This window comes from Elephas maximus, chromosome 3, assembly GCF_024166365.1.
Source record: "Elephas maximus indicus isolate mEleMax1 chromosome 3, mEleMax1 primary haplotype, whole genome shotgun sequence".
NCBI classification, from domain to species: domain Eukaryota; kingdom Metazoa; phylum Chordata; class Mammalia; order Proboscidea; family Elephantidae; genus Elephas; species Elephas maximus.
Window position 1 is genome coordinate 111,146,049 of NC_064821.1, and position 12,643 is coordinate 111,158,691.

Below are 12,643 nucleotides of genomic sequence, written 5' to 3' on the forward strand. Positions count from 1 at the left end.
CAGGTCTGATGGCAAAGCCTATAAGAAAGCATGAACTGAGGTAACATGAGAGGTAAACATTGGATATAACAGCTCACAGGTGTGGTCAGGAAACAGCAGGTGTCTTTTCTATGCCTTGTCCCTGCTGCAGGCCATCATTCTCACCCAAGTCAGAGAAACAGGGTCTAGCAACTTCTTACACATCTTTCAACCCTGTCCTGGAGACAAGATGGGCAATAGCTCTGGAATTCTGAATTTTAGCCCTGAACAACTACCTCATTTTCAATGATCTTGTTCCCTTCACAGGAGGTTTTGGAATGGGAAGCAAGTCAGCTGCCACCAGCCCAACAGGATCTTCGCATGGCACTCCCACCCATCAAAATAAACCCCAGACTCTGGATCCTTTTGCCGACCTTGGGGCACTTGGTACAAACTTAGCAGGTTAAGATAAAAATAACATTTACTTATGGCTACAAAGCCTCAGATCTAAATCTTTGGTGTCATAGTGAGCTGGTATTTTCACCTAGGACTATGCATCCTTAAGCTATACTCTGAAACCTGAGATTGGTTTAAAAACAAACAAACAAAACAGGCATCAAGTATTGGGTTATAAATAACACTTATTAATCCACTTCTGAATGCCTAATTTTGGACTAGTAAATAGAATAAAGTTAGAGCCTCAAGGAGTATCTGACGACAGAGATTGGCGGCAGCAAAGGTGACACGTACAGAAATGAGAGAGGAGGCTGGTCTGGTAGATTTGGTGTCTGAACAAGGGCTACAAACCAGAAGTTTTTCACTGCTATGCAAGGGTTCTGAGAGTAAAAATTAAACTACCAAAAAATATAGCAGCTATTCAGAAGAGACAAAAGACAGTGTCATTTTTACATTAAACAGTTCTGATACAAACACCAAAACGTTAGTCCCTCCCATAGATAATCTGATTTAATTGGCCTGAGATGTGGGTTGGGTATTTAAAAAAAACAAAAACCTGATTGCCTGGATTTGATTCTGACTCATGGTGACCGCATGTGTTACAGAGTAGAGCTGCTCCATAGGGTTTTTTTGGGTGTAATATTTTTTTAATCTTTATGGAAGCAGATCACCAGGCCTTTCTTCTGCAGTGCTGCGGGTAGGTTTGCACAGCCAACCTTAGGTTAGTAGCTGAGGGCAAACCATTTGTGCCACCCAGGGACTTAAAAGCTCCCCAGGTGATTCTAATATGCAGCCAAGTTGGAGAACCACTGCTTTAGCTTTTAGTAGGGATAGCAGTGGCCTCAGAGTTTGGCTACTGCTTTGTATTTCACTCAGCTCTCTGCATTAACAATAAGAATTGCTTAACATGAGTAAAAGGGTAGATACCAGAAAGTTCTAGCACGCTGTGAGCCCCATGAGAGGAAGGTCAGCCTTTTCACCACTGTATCTGCAGCCTGGGATTTAGAAAATGCCCAAGTGTTCCATAACAGAATGAATAAATAAAAAAGTGTGGTGAGAATATGGAGTTTATTTTAGTTTTTTAGACTTTTCCATATTTATAAAAATTTTAAATAGGAAACATGTATATTCTGTCTGATATTAAAAAATATTAAGCATTCTTAAAAATATAAAATGAGACTCTAATACAGAATGAAAACTCAGTGTTAGGTGTGTTGATGTGCGGTTAGGTGTGTTAGGTGTGTTGGCAGGAGGGCCCAGGGTCACATGGAGAGAGGCGTCATGCTCTGAGTTTCATGCTGAGAGGGGACAATGCCAGGCTTCAAAGTACAAGCCCTGTCATCACCTTGTCCTATTTATTAAGCCCTTATGAGAAAGGCCTGTATGTGATCAACTTCTGAAAAATCATCCATTTAATACCTTACGAAGCACAATTCTACTCCAACACACCTGGGGTCACCATGAGTTGGAATCAACTTGACAGCAACTGGTTAAGCAGTGATTAGCTGGTTATGACGTAGCAGGCATGTGCTGTGCACGTGAACTTGCATTATTTTATAATATTTAATCCCTCTTAATTCAGCGTTTGTGAAGCACTTTCACAGGGCCGTTGTGTCTTTACAGCAGACTGATGATGTAGGTGTATTTTTATTTCACAGATGAAGAAACTGAGACTCAAAGAGGTGAAGTTTTTTACCCAGTTTCAGAAGAGCAAGGATTCTGTCTAGCTTGTTTTCAGCTATATTCCTAGTGCTGAGCACAGTACCTGGCACAGAGTAGGTGCTCAACAAATTCTGACTGAATGAATATATGAACCAATGAATCGATGCACATGAATGAGTGATAGAGCTGAGACTCAAACTCAGATGGACAAGCCCAGTGGCCATTATACAACATTCCCAGTGGGGAAGAAAAGAGGAGTCCCAGGATCAGAATAGAGAGAAAATATATCTACAGAAGAAAGGGACAGTAAGGGAAGAGTTGTTGTGTAAGGGATTTGTGGAAGGATTAGAGGTCAGCCTAATGAGGGACAGTATAGCAAGTGAGCACGAGATTTGGAGTTAGGGACTCTGTTATCAAGTCCCAGCTCCATTAACTAGCTCTGTGATCACGAGCTTGTCAGTAAACCTTTCTGAGCTTTGGCTTCCTCATCTTTAAAGTGGAGCCAAAAATACTACATACCTCCTAGGGGTGTGGTATAGGTGGAAGGCAGCCATGTACATAAACACATTTAGTAAAGTCTAAGGAGCTATATAAATGTTAGTTATTTTATCAATGCTACTTCGGGCTCGTTGCATGAAAAATCACCTCATTGCCTGAAAGATCACGTCATTTCAGTTTCTTACTTTACCTCTTTAAACATAAGCCACAGCTGGTCTTCAGAATATTTTGGAAATAGCCCAGTGTGTGTTCAGTATGCGCTTAAAAATTAGAAGATTATGAAATCAGGATTCTATTTAAATTCCTGGCATAAAGTAATATCATTTTTTAAAGCTTGAATAAGATCCTTTGTCTTGATCAAAGTTGTCAGAATATTGGCTGAGTTTGCTGTCTTGCAATAAAATGCAAGAAGTGTGAAATTGAAACCTCCTTGTGAAATTTCAAGACATCTTTATTTACTCTTGAAAGCTAACCATGCTTTTGCTTGTAACAAACAGCAATTAATCCTAATAATTTATGTTTTAAAACCAAAAAACCAGTATTTTAGTGGCCCCTTAATGAATGAACTTACTCTGTTTTATTACCTGTCCTTGTCACTTGGTTGTTTTCTCTCCAGTGAAGTCATAGAATCTGCCGAGAAAGTGGTGGGGAGGAAGGGATGCACAGCGGGAAGAGTCAGGGAGGGTTCCCCTGGCTTGGACTCAGAGACCTGGATTCAAGTCTCACGTCTGCCACATGTGTCTATGAGTCTGAGAACATCAGTTAACTGCTCTGAGCTGCAGTTTGTTCACCTAAAAAAAAAAAAGGGATTATTAATACATGCCTAATAATGTCATTGTGGGGATTAAATTGAACAATATATGTTCCTGAAAATTTTTTAACTATTAAGAATGTTAAGTATTCTATCAGCCAAGGCAATTTCCACTAAGTCATTACAAACAATATCTTGGGACACAAGAGTTAGAGGCCGCTCAAATAGTATTACCGCCTTTCTCTCTTTTTTTGTAGGTAGTTCTTCATTTGCCAGTAAACCCACCACACCAACTGGATTGGGTGGAGGATTTCCGCCTCTTAGCTCACCACAGAAGGCATCTCCCCAGCCTATGGGTGCAGGGTGGCAGCAGGGTGGTGGCTATAGCTGGCAGCAGTCACAGTCCAAGCCACAGCCCAGCATGCCCCACTCATCACCACAGAACCGACCCAACTACAATGTGAGCTTCTCGGCCATGCCTGGGGGCCAGAATGAACGTGGGAAAGGAGCAACTAATTTGGGTAAGGGTGATGGCATGGGGCTTGGCTATAGGGTGGGCTTGTCTGTATTGTCCTACTACCTGCATATTTATGTCTGAGGAAGGAGACCGAGAACAATTCTGGTAGTGTTTGAGACATTCTTATAGGGTCGCTATGAGTCAGAATTGACTTGACAGCAAGGGGTTTGGTTTGGTTTTTGCTATAGTTGTAGAAACACAACATGGTCCTCAGTCCCAATGCTTGGCATAGAGTACCTTGGGTATCCAAACTCCTAACACTTATCCTTTTCATAGTTGCTGGCCCACTTGTCTGTTTCTCTCCACACTGAGACCAGATGGAGGGCAGGGACTGTCTTATTTACCACATTATCATTAGCACGTAGCATGGTGCTTGGCACATAGTAGGCACTAGATGGATATGGAATGGATAGGAGTGGATGAATCTTGGGGCTGTTATTCTTCTGGAGAAAGATTTGAAACCTTTCAAGCACCGTATTCAGATTTGCCCTTGGATAGTAATTGGAGGACTGTATGTGTCTTGGACATTTGGTTCTTCTTATGCTCTGGTTTTGGAAACCCTGGTGGCTTAGTGGGTAAGAGATATGGTTGCTAACCAAAAGGTCAGCAGTTCAAATCTACCAGGTACTGCTTGGAAACCCTATGGGTCAGTTCTACCCTGTCCTTTAGGGTCGCTATGAGTTGGAATTGACTCAACGGCAACGCGTTTCAACAGGTATGCTCTGGTTTGTGGATGTTCCTGAGATAAGCAGGACACCTGTGATGAGTTTTTCCTCTCTTCTGAGAGCAGAGTTAAAGAGCACAAAGTGGGCTAACAACTAGGGCTGATGAATACTCTGGATGAGATTCCCGACAATGGGTAGAAAGAAATATGTTTTGTATAGCAGCCATGGTTAAATTCGCCTTTGTTAAAAGCCCTATTATGATGCATTGTACATTTCAATTGATTTGACCATCCCCTAGAAAGAAGTGAGGAGGGAGTAGCCTTTCTCTCTGTGGAAGATGGAAAAGGCAGTTCTACTCTTCCCAGTAGTTGTAGGGACTGTGTGTTGAGTGTTTGCTGTGTGCCCGCTGCTATTGTAAGCACTTTTCATGTAATGTTTCATATAATATTCAAAACAACCCCAGGTTGTGGGGCGAGGAATCTGTGGTACAGATGGATAAAGTAATTTCCTAAGTTCATAAAGCTTGCAAGTGACAGAATGGGATTTGATCCTAGGCAGTTTGGTTCGAGGAGCCCTGCTGTTTGTTCTTTGTCTGTTTTAAAATTGTTATATATAGCATTTACCAATTCAACATTTTTCAGGTGTACAACTTAGTAATACCAGTTATGTTATTCTTGTTGTGCAATCATTACCCTTAATTGATGCCAAATTTCCCAACGCCATTATCAGAAACTCCCTCCTTCCCAAACACTGGCTCTCCCTCAGGACCACTGTTCTTAGCCACCACACTCTACTGGCTGTGACGCAGGTGTCATGCTTGCCTTCTCACAGTACTAACATGATGGGAATTCTTTTGTTGGGAACATGTAATATCACATTGTTCTTTGGTTAGCAGGAGAGATTCCTTGTACAATCCCATACAGTCATGTGGCTTCCTCTCCATTTCTGTTTTTGGTGAATGTGGGATGCGTGCCCTCGGTCAGGAGACATTTACAGAGCATCTTCAGCGTTGGGGATACAGCAGTGAACAAGACGGACAAAATCCCTAGCCTTGTAGTACTTAGATTTTAATGTGTGCATGTGTGAGCGAGCGTCCAGAAAGTCATATGATTTAGAGATGGCCAGTGGATATTCCAACTTTGCTTGATTGGCATTGGTTGCATGGAATGCTGTGTTTTAACTCTGTTTTGCTTTAATTTAACAAACATTTAAATAGCCAGGCACCATTCTAAACACCTTAAAACATTAACCCATTAATTCTTACAACAACTCTATGGGGTAGGTAATATTATTAGCATTGTCCCTGTTTTACAGATGAGGAAATTGAGGCACAGAGATGATAAGTAACTTGCCCAAAGCCCCATCACTAATAAACGGCAGAGCTAGAATTCTAACTCAGGGAGTCTGGCTTCAGCGTCTTTGCTCTTTGCCACCATGCTAGGCTGCCCCTCCAAACAAGTTGAGGAAGACTGTGAGGCTACAACCAGACTCAGAGCACTATGAGTGACTAAAATTGTCAGCTGGGTGTGAGCAGTGGTGGCATGTGTATCCAGTATTTGCTTCCCCTTGATTTCAAGTGAAAAACACAGTCCTAGTCCCATTGCTGCTACTAACTAGTTGTATGACCTGGGGAAATCGTGGGTATCCTCAGCTATAAAAGGTGGTACAGCAGAAAGGGAACTAGATTTAGTCTAACTATCCAGCCCTAAATCTTAGTGTTGCCATGGCCATGTTATATGAGTCTGTACTGGTCTCTTAAGTTCTTCAGGCTTCATTTTCCTCATCTGTAAAATGGGCATGACAGTCTCTTACCCTACTCACAGTGTTAAGTGTGAAGATTAAGGGGTTTAATGTATGTGAAAGAAATTTGAAAACTTTAAGTGTTCTGAGATAAGACAATATCATGTTTAAAAGTAAAACCTATAATGATTTTCAAAAATCATATTGCAGAAGGGAAACAAAAAGCAGCTGACTTTGAAGACCTGCTCTCTGGTCAAGGCTTTAATGCACACAAAGACAAAAAGGGGCCTCGAACAATAGCTGAGATGAGAAAGGAGGAAATGGCTAAGGAAATGGATCCTGAGAAATTAAAGGTGAGTCAAGCCCTCACCCAGTGTGATCATCCTGTATGACAAGGTCATGTGCATGGAGCCATCAGTGTGGAAACTAACGTGTAGAAGGCACCGTGGTAGATTTCTGGTGACCACGGTATTTCAGTTGGTCCCCAGAGCTGTGATCTGAGTACAGCCTTACCCTTTAATACAGCAGAGTAGCTTTGGGGAGGGTTGCATATGCTGTTTAACTTCTTTCATAAAATACATTTTATACCGCGATGTGGTAACACAGATTTCCTTTGTTTATTGAAATGTTCAAATGGGAGATAACACTCTTTAAGAGGTGATTTCCTTATTCAGATGGTATTCAGATTCTAAAGATAGCTGACTAGTTGGTAGGAAGAAGGATGCATTATTTATGCTGTCTCTTTCTGCCTTAAGAGCTTTATATCAGAGCAGATTGGCTGAAGCCCACATTTTTGTTGTTGGTGTTGATAGGGAAATGTTTATTTGTACGTAGGAATCACCAACTTGTGTGACATTAGATCTGCTGGTATGGGGAAGTGGAGGCAGGAGAGGCTAAGGGGAGGTATGGATCAGGGTTTCCCCAGTGCCTCTCTTCACTTTGAACCAGAGAACTTCCACTTTTATCTTTTTTTTCGTTCTAGAAGTCTACGTAATATTTCATTTGGAGAAAAAAATGTTTCTCATTGTTTGCAAACCTGTGAATTTAACCCACTTACTTCAAAGATGAGTAGTAAATGGCTGTTAATTCATAGATAAGGACATTTTGCAGCCAGGTGGACACAGGTGAGCTTGGAAAGAGAAGGGCAGTTCTGTTGATGAACAGTGTGAGTTTGCAAAGATCAAGAGAGTTAGAATGCTCTTCACAGATGGGGAGGTTGGTCCCTGTGTGATGAAGTACTAGATATGCTGGCACTATAACAAACTGGAAGATTGAGGATCTGTTCCTGCATTAAAAAAAAAAAAAAAAAATTTTTTTTTTAAGCAGCTCCAAAACCAGGACTAGCAAAGCATTGAATATGACACATTTTTAAAAATATATAAATATATATATATAAAAACACATTGCTGTCACGTTTATTCTAACTTAATAGCGATCCTATAGAACAGAGTAGAACTGCCCCATAGGGTTTGCAAGGAGCACCTGGTGGATTCAAACTGCTGACCTTTCGGTTAGCAGCTGAGCTCTTACCCACTGTGCCACCAGGACTCCAAATATATATATATATATATTTGAAGAATATATTTTTTAAAAACTACTATTTTTCTCCATAATTTCCAGAGAGATTCAAACATCTGTTGTAGGCATCTGGATTCTTTGGTGTTTTTGAGTACTGTGGGGGACCCTTCATTTACATTTGCTTTTCCTGTCACACAAGGTCACAATTTTTCTATTGCCTTGCAAAACTTCACTTTCCGTCTATATAACCTTTGCTGCCTGAAGACATTCCTTAGGTAAACTCTAACAGTTTGGCAGTTCTTTTCTATAAAAGAAGGTTGTTTGTTTCTTTTAAACCATGCTTGATTATCTAACAGGTAAAGAGTACTTATTATATGCAGGAGAGTAGCCATCATTAACCATTTCTAAACTATTCATTCAATAACAGGTACTCATTTAACTACTGTTACGTGCTAAGTGCTGGTTCTTTGTTGCGAACCCTTCAGTCACCTCATTTGTTCAAACTATGAGTGTTTATATTTTGAATGTTGTTGTTGTCTTATGCCATTGAGTCAATTCTGACTCCTGGTGACCCCATATGACAGGGCAGAGCTGCTCCGTAGGGTTTTCTTGGCTGTCATCTTAACAGAAGCAGATCACCAGGCCTTTTCTTCTGTGGAGCCACTGTATGAGTATGAGCCACCAACCTTTGGCTTACCAGCTGAGTACAGTTCGTGCCACCCAGGGACCTATGAATGACTTTAATGAATGAATGCATTTAACCAATATTTTTAGCCCCTCTCTATGCCAGGCATATTGTTTGGTTCCTGAGATACAATGATATGTAAGAAACGGTACCTTTCCTCAAGGAGCTCTGCCTAATGGCAGGGCAAGACAAACACACAGATAATCGCAATAAAATGCAACACATATTATGATAGAAACGTGTATAAGGTAGAGTAACCCAGAGAACTTATTGTTTTTTCAAGAAATATTCATTGAGTGTGTCTGTGCATCAGGCACTGTACTACCCATTGTTGTTGAGTCAGTTCCAACTCATAGTGACCCTATAGGACAGAGTAGAACTGCCCCATAGGGCTGCCACGGCGTGGTTGGTGGATTCAAACTGCTGAACTTTTGGTTAGTAGCCCAAGCTCTTAAGTACTGCACCACCAGGGCTCCACTAGATAGCAGGAAACAAAACAGATATGGTATGTGCCCTCATGGAATTTATACTTTAGGAGGGAGTAATTAACTCTGGAAGGAGCCCTGGTGGCTTAGTGGTTAAGTACTTGGCTGCTAACTGAAAGGTCAGCAGTTTGAACCCACCAGCTGCTCCAGGGGAGAAAGATGTGGGAATCTGCAGTTTGGTTCTGTCTTAGAGGGTTGCTATGAGTCGGAATCTACCTGAGGGCAATGGGTTTGATTTTGGTTAATTAACTCGGGGGGCCAGGGAGGAGGAAATTCAAACTGTCAAAGGCTAAAGGTATGAAATTCTTGAGCAAGCATATGAAGGATTATGGTGAATTAACCAGATCAGCATGGCAGGAGGTGTAAGGTGGAAAAGCATTCTAGGTAGAGGGAACAGTTTAAAGTATGCCGGAAGCCCAAGTACTTTAATGTCACTGGAGCAGAAGGAGTCTCCAAAGTCCCAGTGGAGACCTTCTGGACTAGAAAGCATTTGAATTTCTGAATTCCCCCTGCACTCACAGATTCTGGAATGGATTGAAGGCAAAGAAAGAAACATCAGAGCACTTCTCTCTACAATGCACACCGTGCTGTGGGCTGGGGAGACCAAGTGGAAGCCAGTTGGCATGGCAGACCTGGTAACGCCAGAGCAGGTGAAGAAGGTGTACAGGAAGGCTGTCCTGGTGGTACACCCGGATAAAGTGAGTGTAACCTGGCATGTTGTATTATTCGTCCTGTCTTAATTTCGTTTATTTTATGAACATCATACTTTCAGTATGCTGGTTGTCTAAGACATTTAATTAATATAAAAATCCATTAGGTAAAACTGGATATTTAAACAAATAGTTATACTTCACGAAGTGGGTAAAAATAAATCAAACTATTACAAATGACAGAACGGGAGCTTTACTTAGGTGTTAGATTCACTAGTGACCAAATTTTCAGGGCTCAGATGTCAGTTGTGTCCTAGCCTCTTATAGTGATAAGGATAAGCTAAGAGCTGGACAGAAGAAAGCTCTTCTGCTTGGAGATAAAGCAGTATATGCAGCCAGGATTGTAGTAATAGAGGCTTAGAATGCATTTGTGAAAACTGGAGAGAGACAATAGAATATTCAAAATGGAACAAATTAATCGCTATGCTAATTATACCAGTTTATGTTTTCCTCGAACTGTATACACATGTAAGTGATGTATATTGTCAGAAACTTCAAATACCTCATGGCTGAGTTGAAAAACTATGAAAGTTCAAACTATGTGTAATACATAGAAACATCCCAGACAGAAGTGAGTCATCTTGCTGTCATATGGACTATACCTGAGGCTGTGATTGAAGTGCCGCTTGGGAACACATGCTTGAATTTGATTTTCATCTTTTTTTTTTTTACTTTTTGTGACTAGTCTGAATAGAAGGATTAATGAGAAATGACTTTACTACATGAGTTTTGATGACTCAAAAGAGAAAAAGGAATGGGAGCCCAGAAAAATCCCAAAACTATTATGGGTCTCAAAGAACTTACTTCTTTTAGAAATGAGAAAAATGGGAGTTTAGAAATACAATCAATTGGAGATAGGCTGCCAGGAACCCTTATCATGTCGGTAGCTACTTCTGGAGAATGAAGATGCATATTTGGTACCCACCAGGAGTCCTCTGTTTTGTATTCCTCAACTTATTATCACCACCATGGGTGAATTTCTAGTGGGGTATGTTCTGGGGAGGTCATAGTCATTAAAAAAAAAAAAAAAAATTAGGCTCACATAAATTGTGAAAAGAGGAATGGCCTGATTAAAAAATTCAATTACTCAGAGCTCATACATTAGCAGTAAAAAATTGAATATAAATAAATATTGGTCTGTGGCATCTAACATGTCTTTGTTCTTTCTGTAGGCTACTGGGCAACCCTACGAACAATATGCAAAGATGATTTTCATGGAACTGAATGACGCCTGGTCTGAATTCGAAAATCAAGGCCAAAAGCCCTTGTATTAATTATTGAGCTTTCCCATCTCTGCTGCAGACCTGTGCTAATGCTTAGTGTGTGTCACAATTGAGGTGTTCGCCATGAACCAAAAATTCCAGTAACACATTTCCCATACTAAACTGTTAAATTATTCGTGAATTAATTCCTTGTTGGTAAGGAATGTGGATGTTTGGTTGCTCGAAGCCCCCAGCATAAAATGTCCAGAGCATGAGAGGAACTTTTAGTGAGATGACCTTGAAGAGTTATAGCATTCCAGCCTGCCCTCTGGGGAGCCTACTCAGCATTTTGCCGGAGAGAAATGGAAATAGAGGACACAAAAGGCATAAGAGCCATCTCATTGAGGATAAGATTAAACAAAGGAAGTTAAGATAATAGAATTACATGATGCTTTTAAATAATGGTTTTTAGATTTTCTTGAAAAGATGTAATTTGAGCAATGGCTACAGAGACTTGAGGAACACAACCAGCAGGTTTTTCTGTTTTGTTTGTTTGTTTTTAATGGAAATTTACTACGGCCTTTAGTATACTGTACACTTCTTTTGGTCAAGAGGACTAACAAATGTAAAAGAACCGGAATTGTGGGAAGTGATTATACAACAATCCATTGATTACCATTGTCTGTTCCTGGTTAAATGAAAAATTAGTGAAAACATTCGCTAAAGAAAATAGGAACTCTTCAAATGTCAAAATATTTATTCCTTGTCAAAGGGTTGGGCTACTACCTTCCATTCCCTTCAGAAGACTGTGGTTGATTAAAGAAAAAAAAAGTCTTAATAGCATAACAACTCTAAACTCAACTTGAAAGAAACTTCTAATTTTGCCGTCAGGCTTGATGCTCTTCTTTTGCTTAGCCAACAGTGTTCTTAGCTGGAAACAGGTTGGGAAGCAGTTTGGCCCATTCACAATTTATCAGGACTGCTGTCCAATATGGACTCAGTATTCTCATGGCTTGTGAGTGGTTACGGTAAGAGAATCGAAGAAGACAACGCCGAACACCTGGCCTGAGAAATGTGCAGTTGCGTGAGAGCTGTGCTCACCTTCAGACCAGCTCAGATGTCTTGTCAGTATTTTGCTTTGAGGAACCAGGTTCCATACCCAACTCCACCTGGTGAATCTGGACCACTTGGATTAATAAGCAGGGTTTATTATTTTAAAAGTAGTTGGAGGTTCAAAGGAACAACATTCACACAGGGACATCTGTGAGAGCAAAGCAAGAATGAAACCCTTCCAGACCTTAGACCGGCTGGATTTCAGTGTTTTGGCTGTTTGTCATTCTGAGTGCTAAGCAGTTTGTATCCTGTGACCCTAGTATGTCAGTTTTGGGGTTCACATACATAGTGTGCATATTATACATATGCAAAGCAAATGGGCAAAAAGATTTCCATGCTAATCTTAAAGGTTTATACTCAATATTGTGAAAAGCTTTCCAAAGTTGTTTTTAAACGACAATCATTTTTTGTTTCTATTCTAATTTTCTTGTGGCAAACTGTACCAGAAAAGCAGCATGTCAAAAATTATTTATGTTCTACATAGAACTCTTTTTTTTTTTTTGTTATAAAGGTTTATTATTTATTTTACCTTTCACTGACAATGTGAAACGCACAGAAAATGTTCTCTTAAAATATATACAGCTGTAAACTGTTGAAGATAACCATAACAACTAGGTATTATTTATTAATGTAGTATGATATAATGTCTGATCCAGTACGTGCTTGTCTTATTTAAAATTGGA

The 12,643-nt window shown here is 40.3% G+C and overlaps 1 protein-coding gene across 2 annotated transcripts in view; it reads left to right on the forward strand.

The window, feature by feature from the left end:
- Positions 1-12,426, forward strand: part of DNAJC6 (DnaJ heat shock protein family (Hsp40) member C6) — a 185,555-nt gene extending 173,129 nt beyond the window's left edge. Inside the window, exons 15-19 of one of the 2 annotated variants that reach the window (XM_049879500.1) lie at positions 286-405; positions 3,583-3,846; positions 6,458-6,600; positions 9,457-9,633; positions 10,818-12,426. In XM_049879500.1, the coding sequence (XP_049735457.1) occupies positions 286-405; positions 3,583-3,846; positions 6,458-6,600; positions 9,457-9,633; positions 10,818-10,919 (806 nt within the window). In that variant the 3' untranslated portion in view covers positions 10,920-12,426. Of the gene's footprint in view, positions 1-285; positions 421-3,582; positions 3,847-6,457; positions 6,601-9,456; positions 9,634-10,817 lie in introns of both variants that reach the window. The other variant, XM_049879501.1, reaches the window with a different exon arrangement.
- The last annotated feature ends 217 nt before the right edge of the window (positions 12,427-12,643 follow it).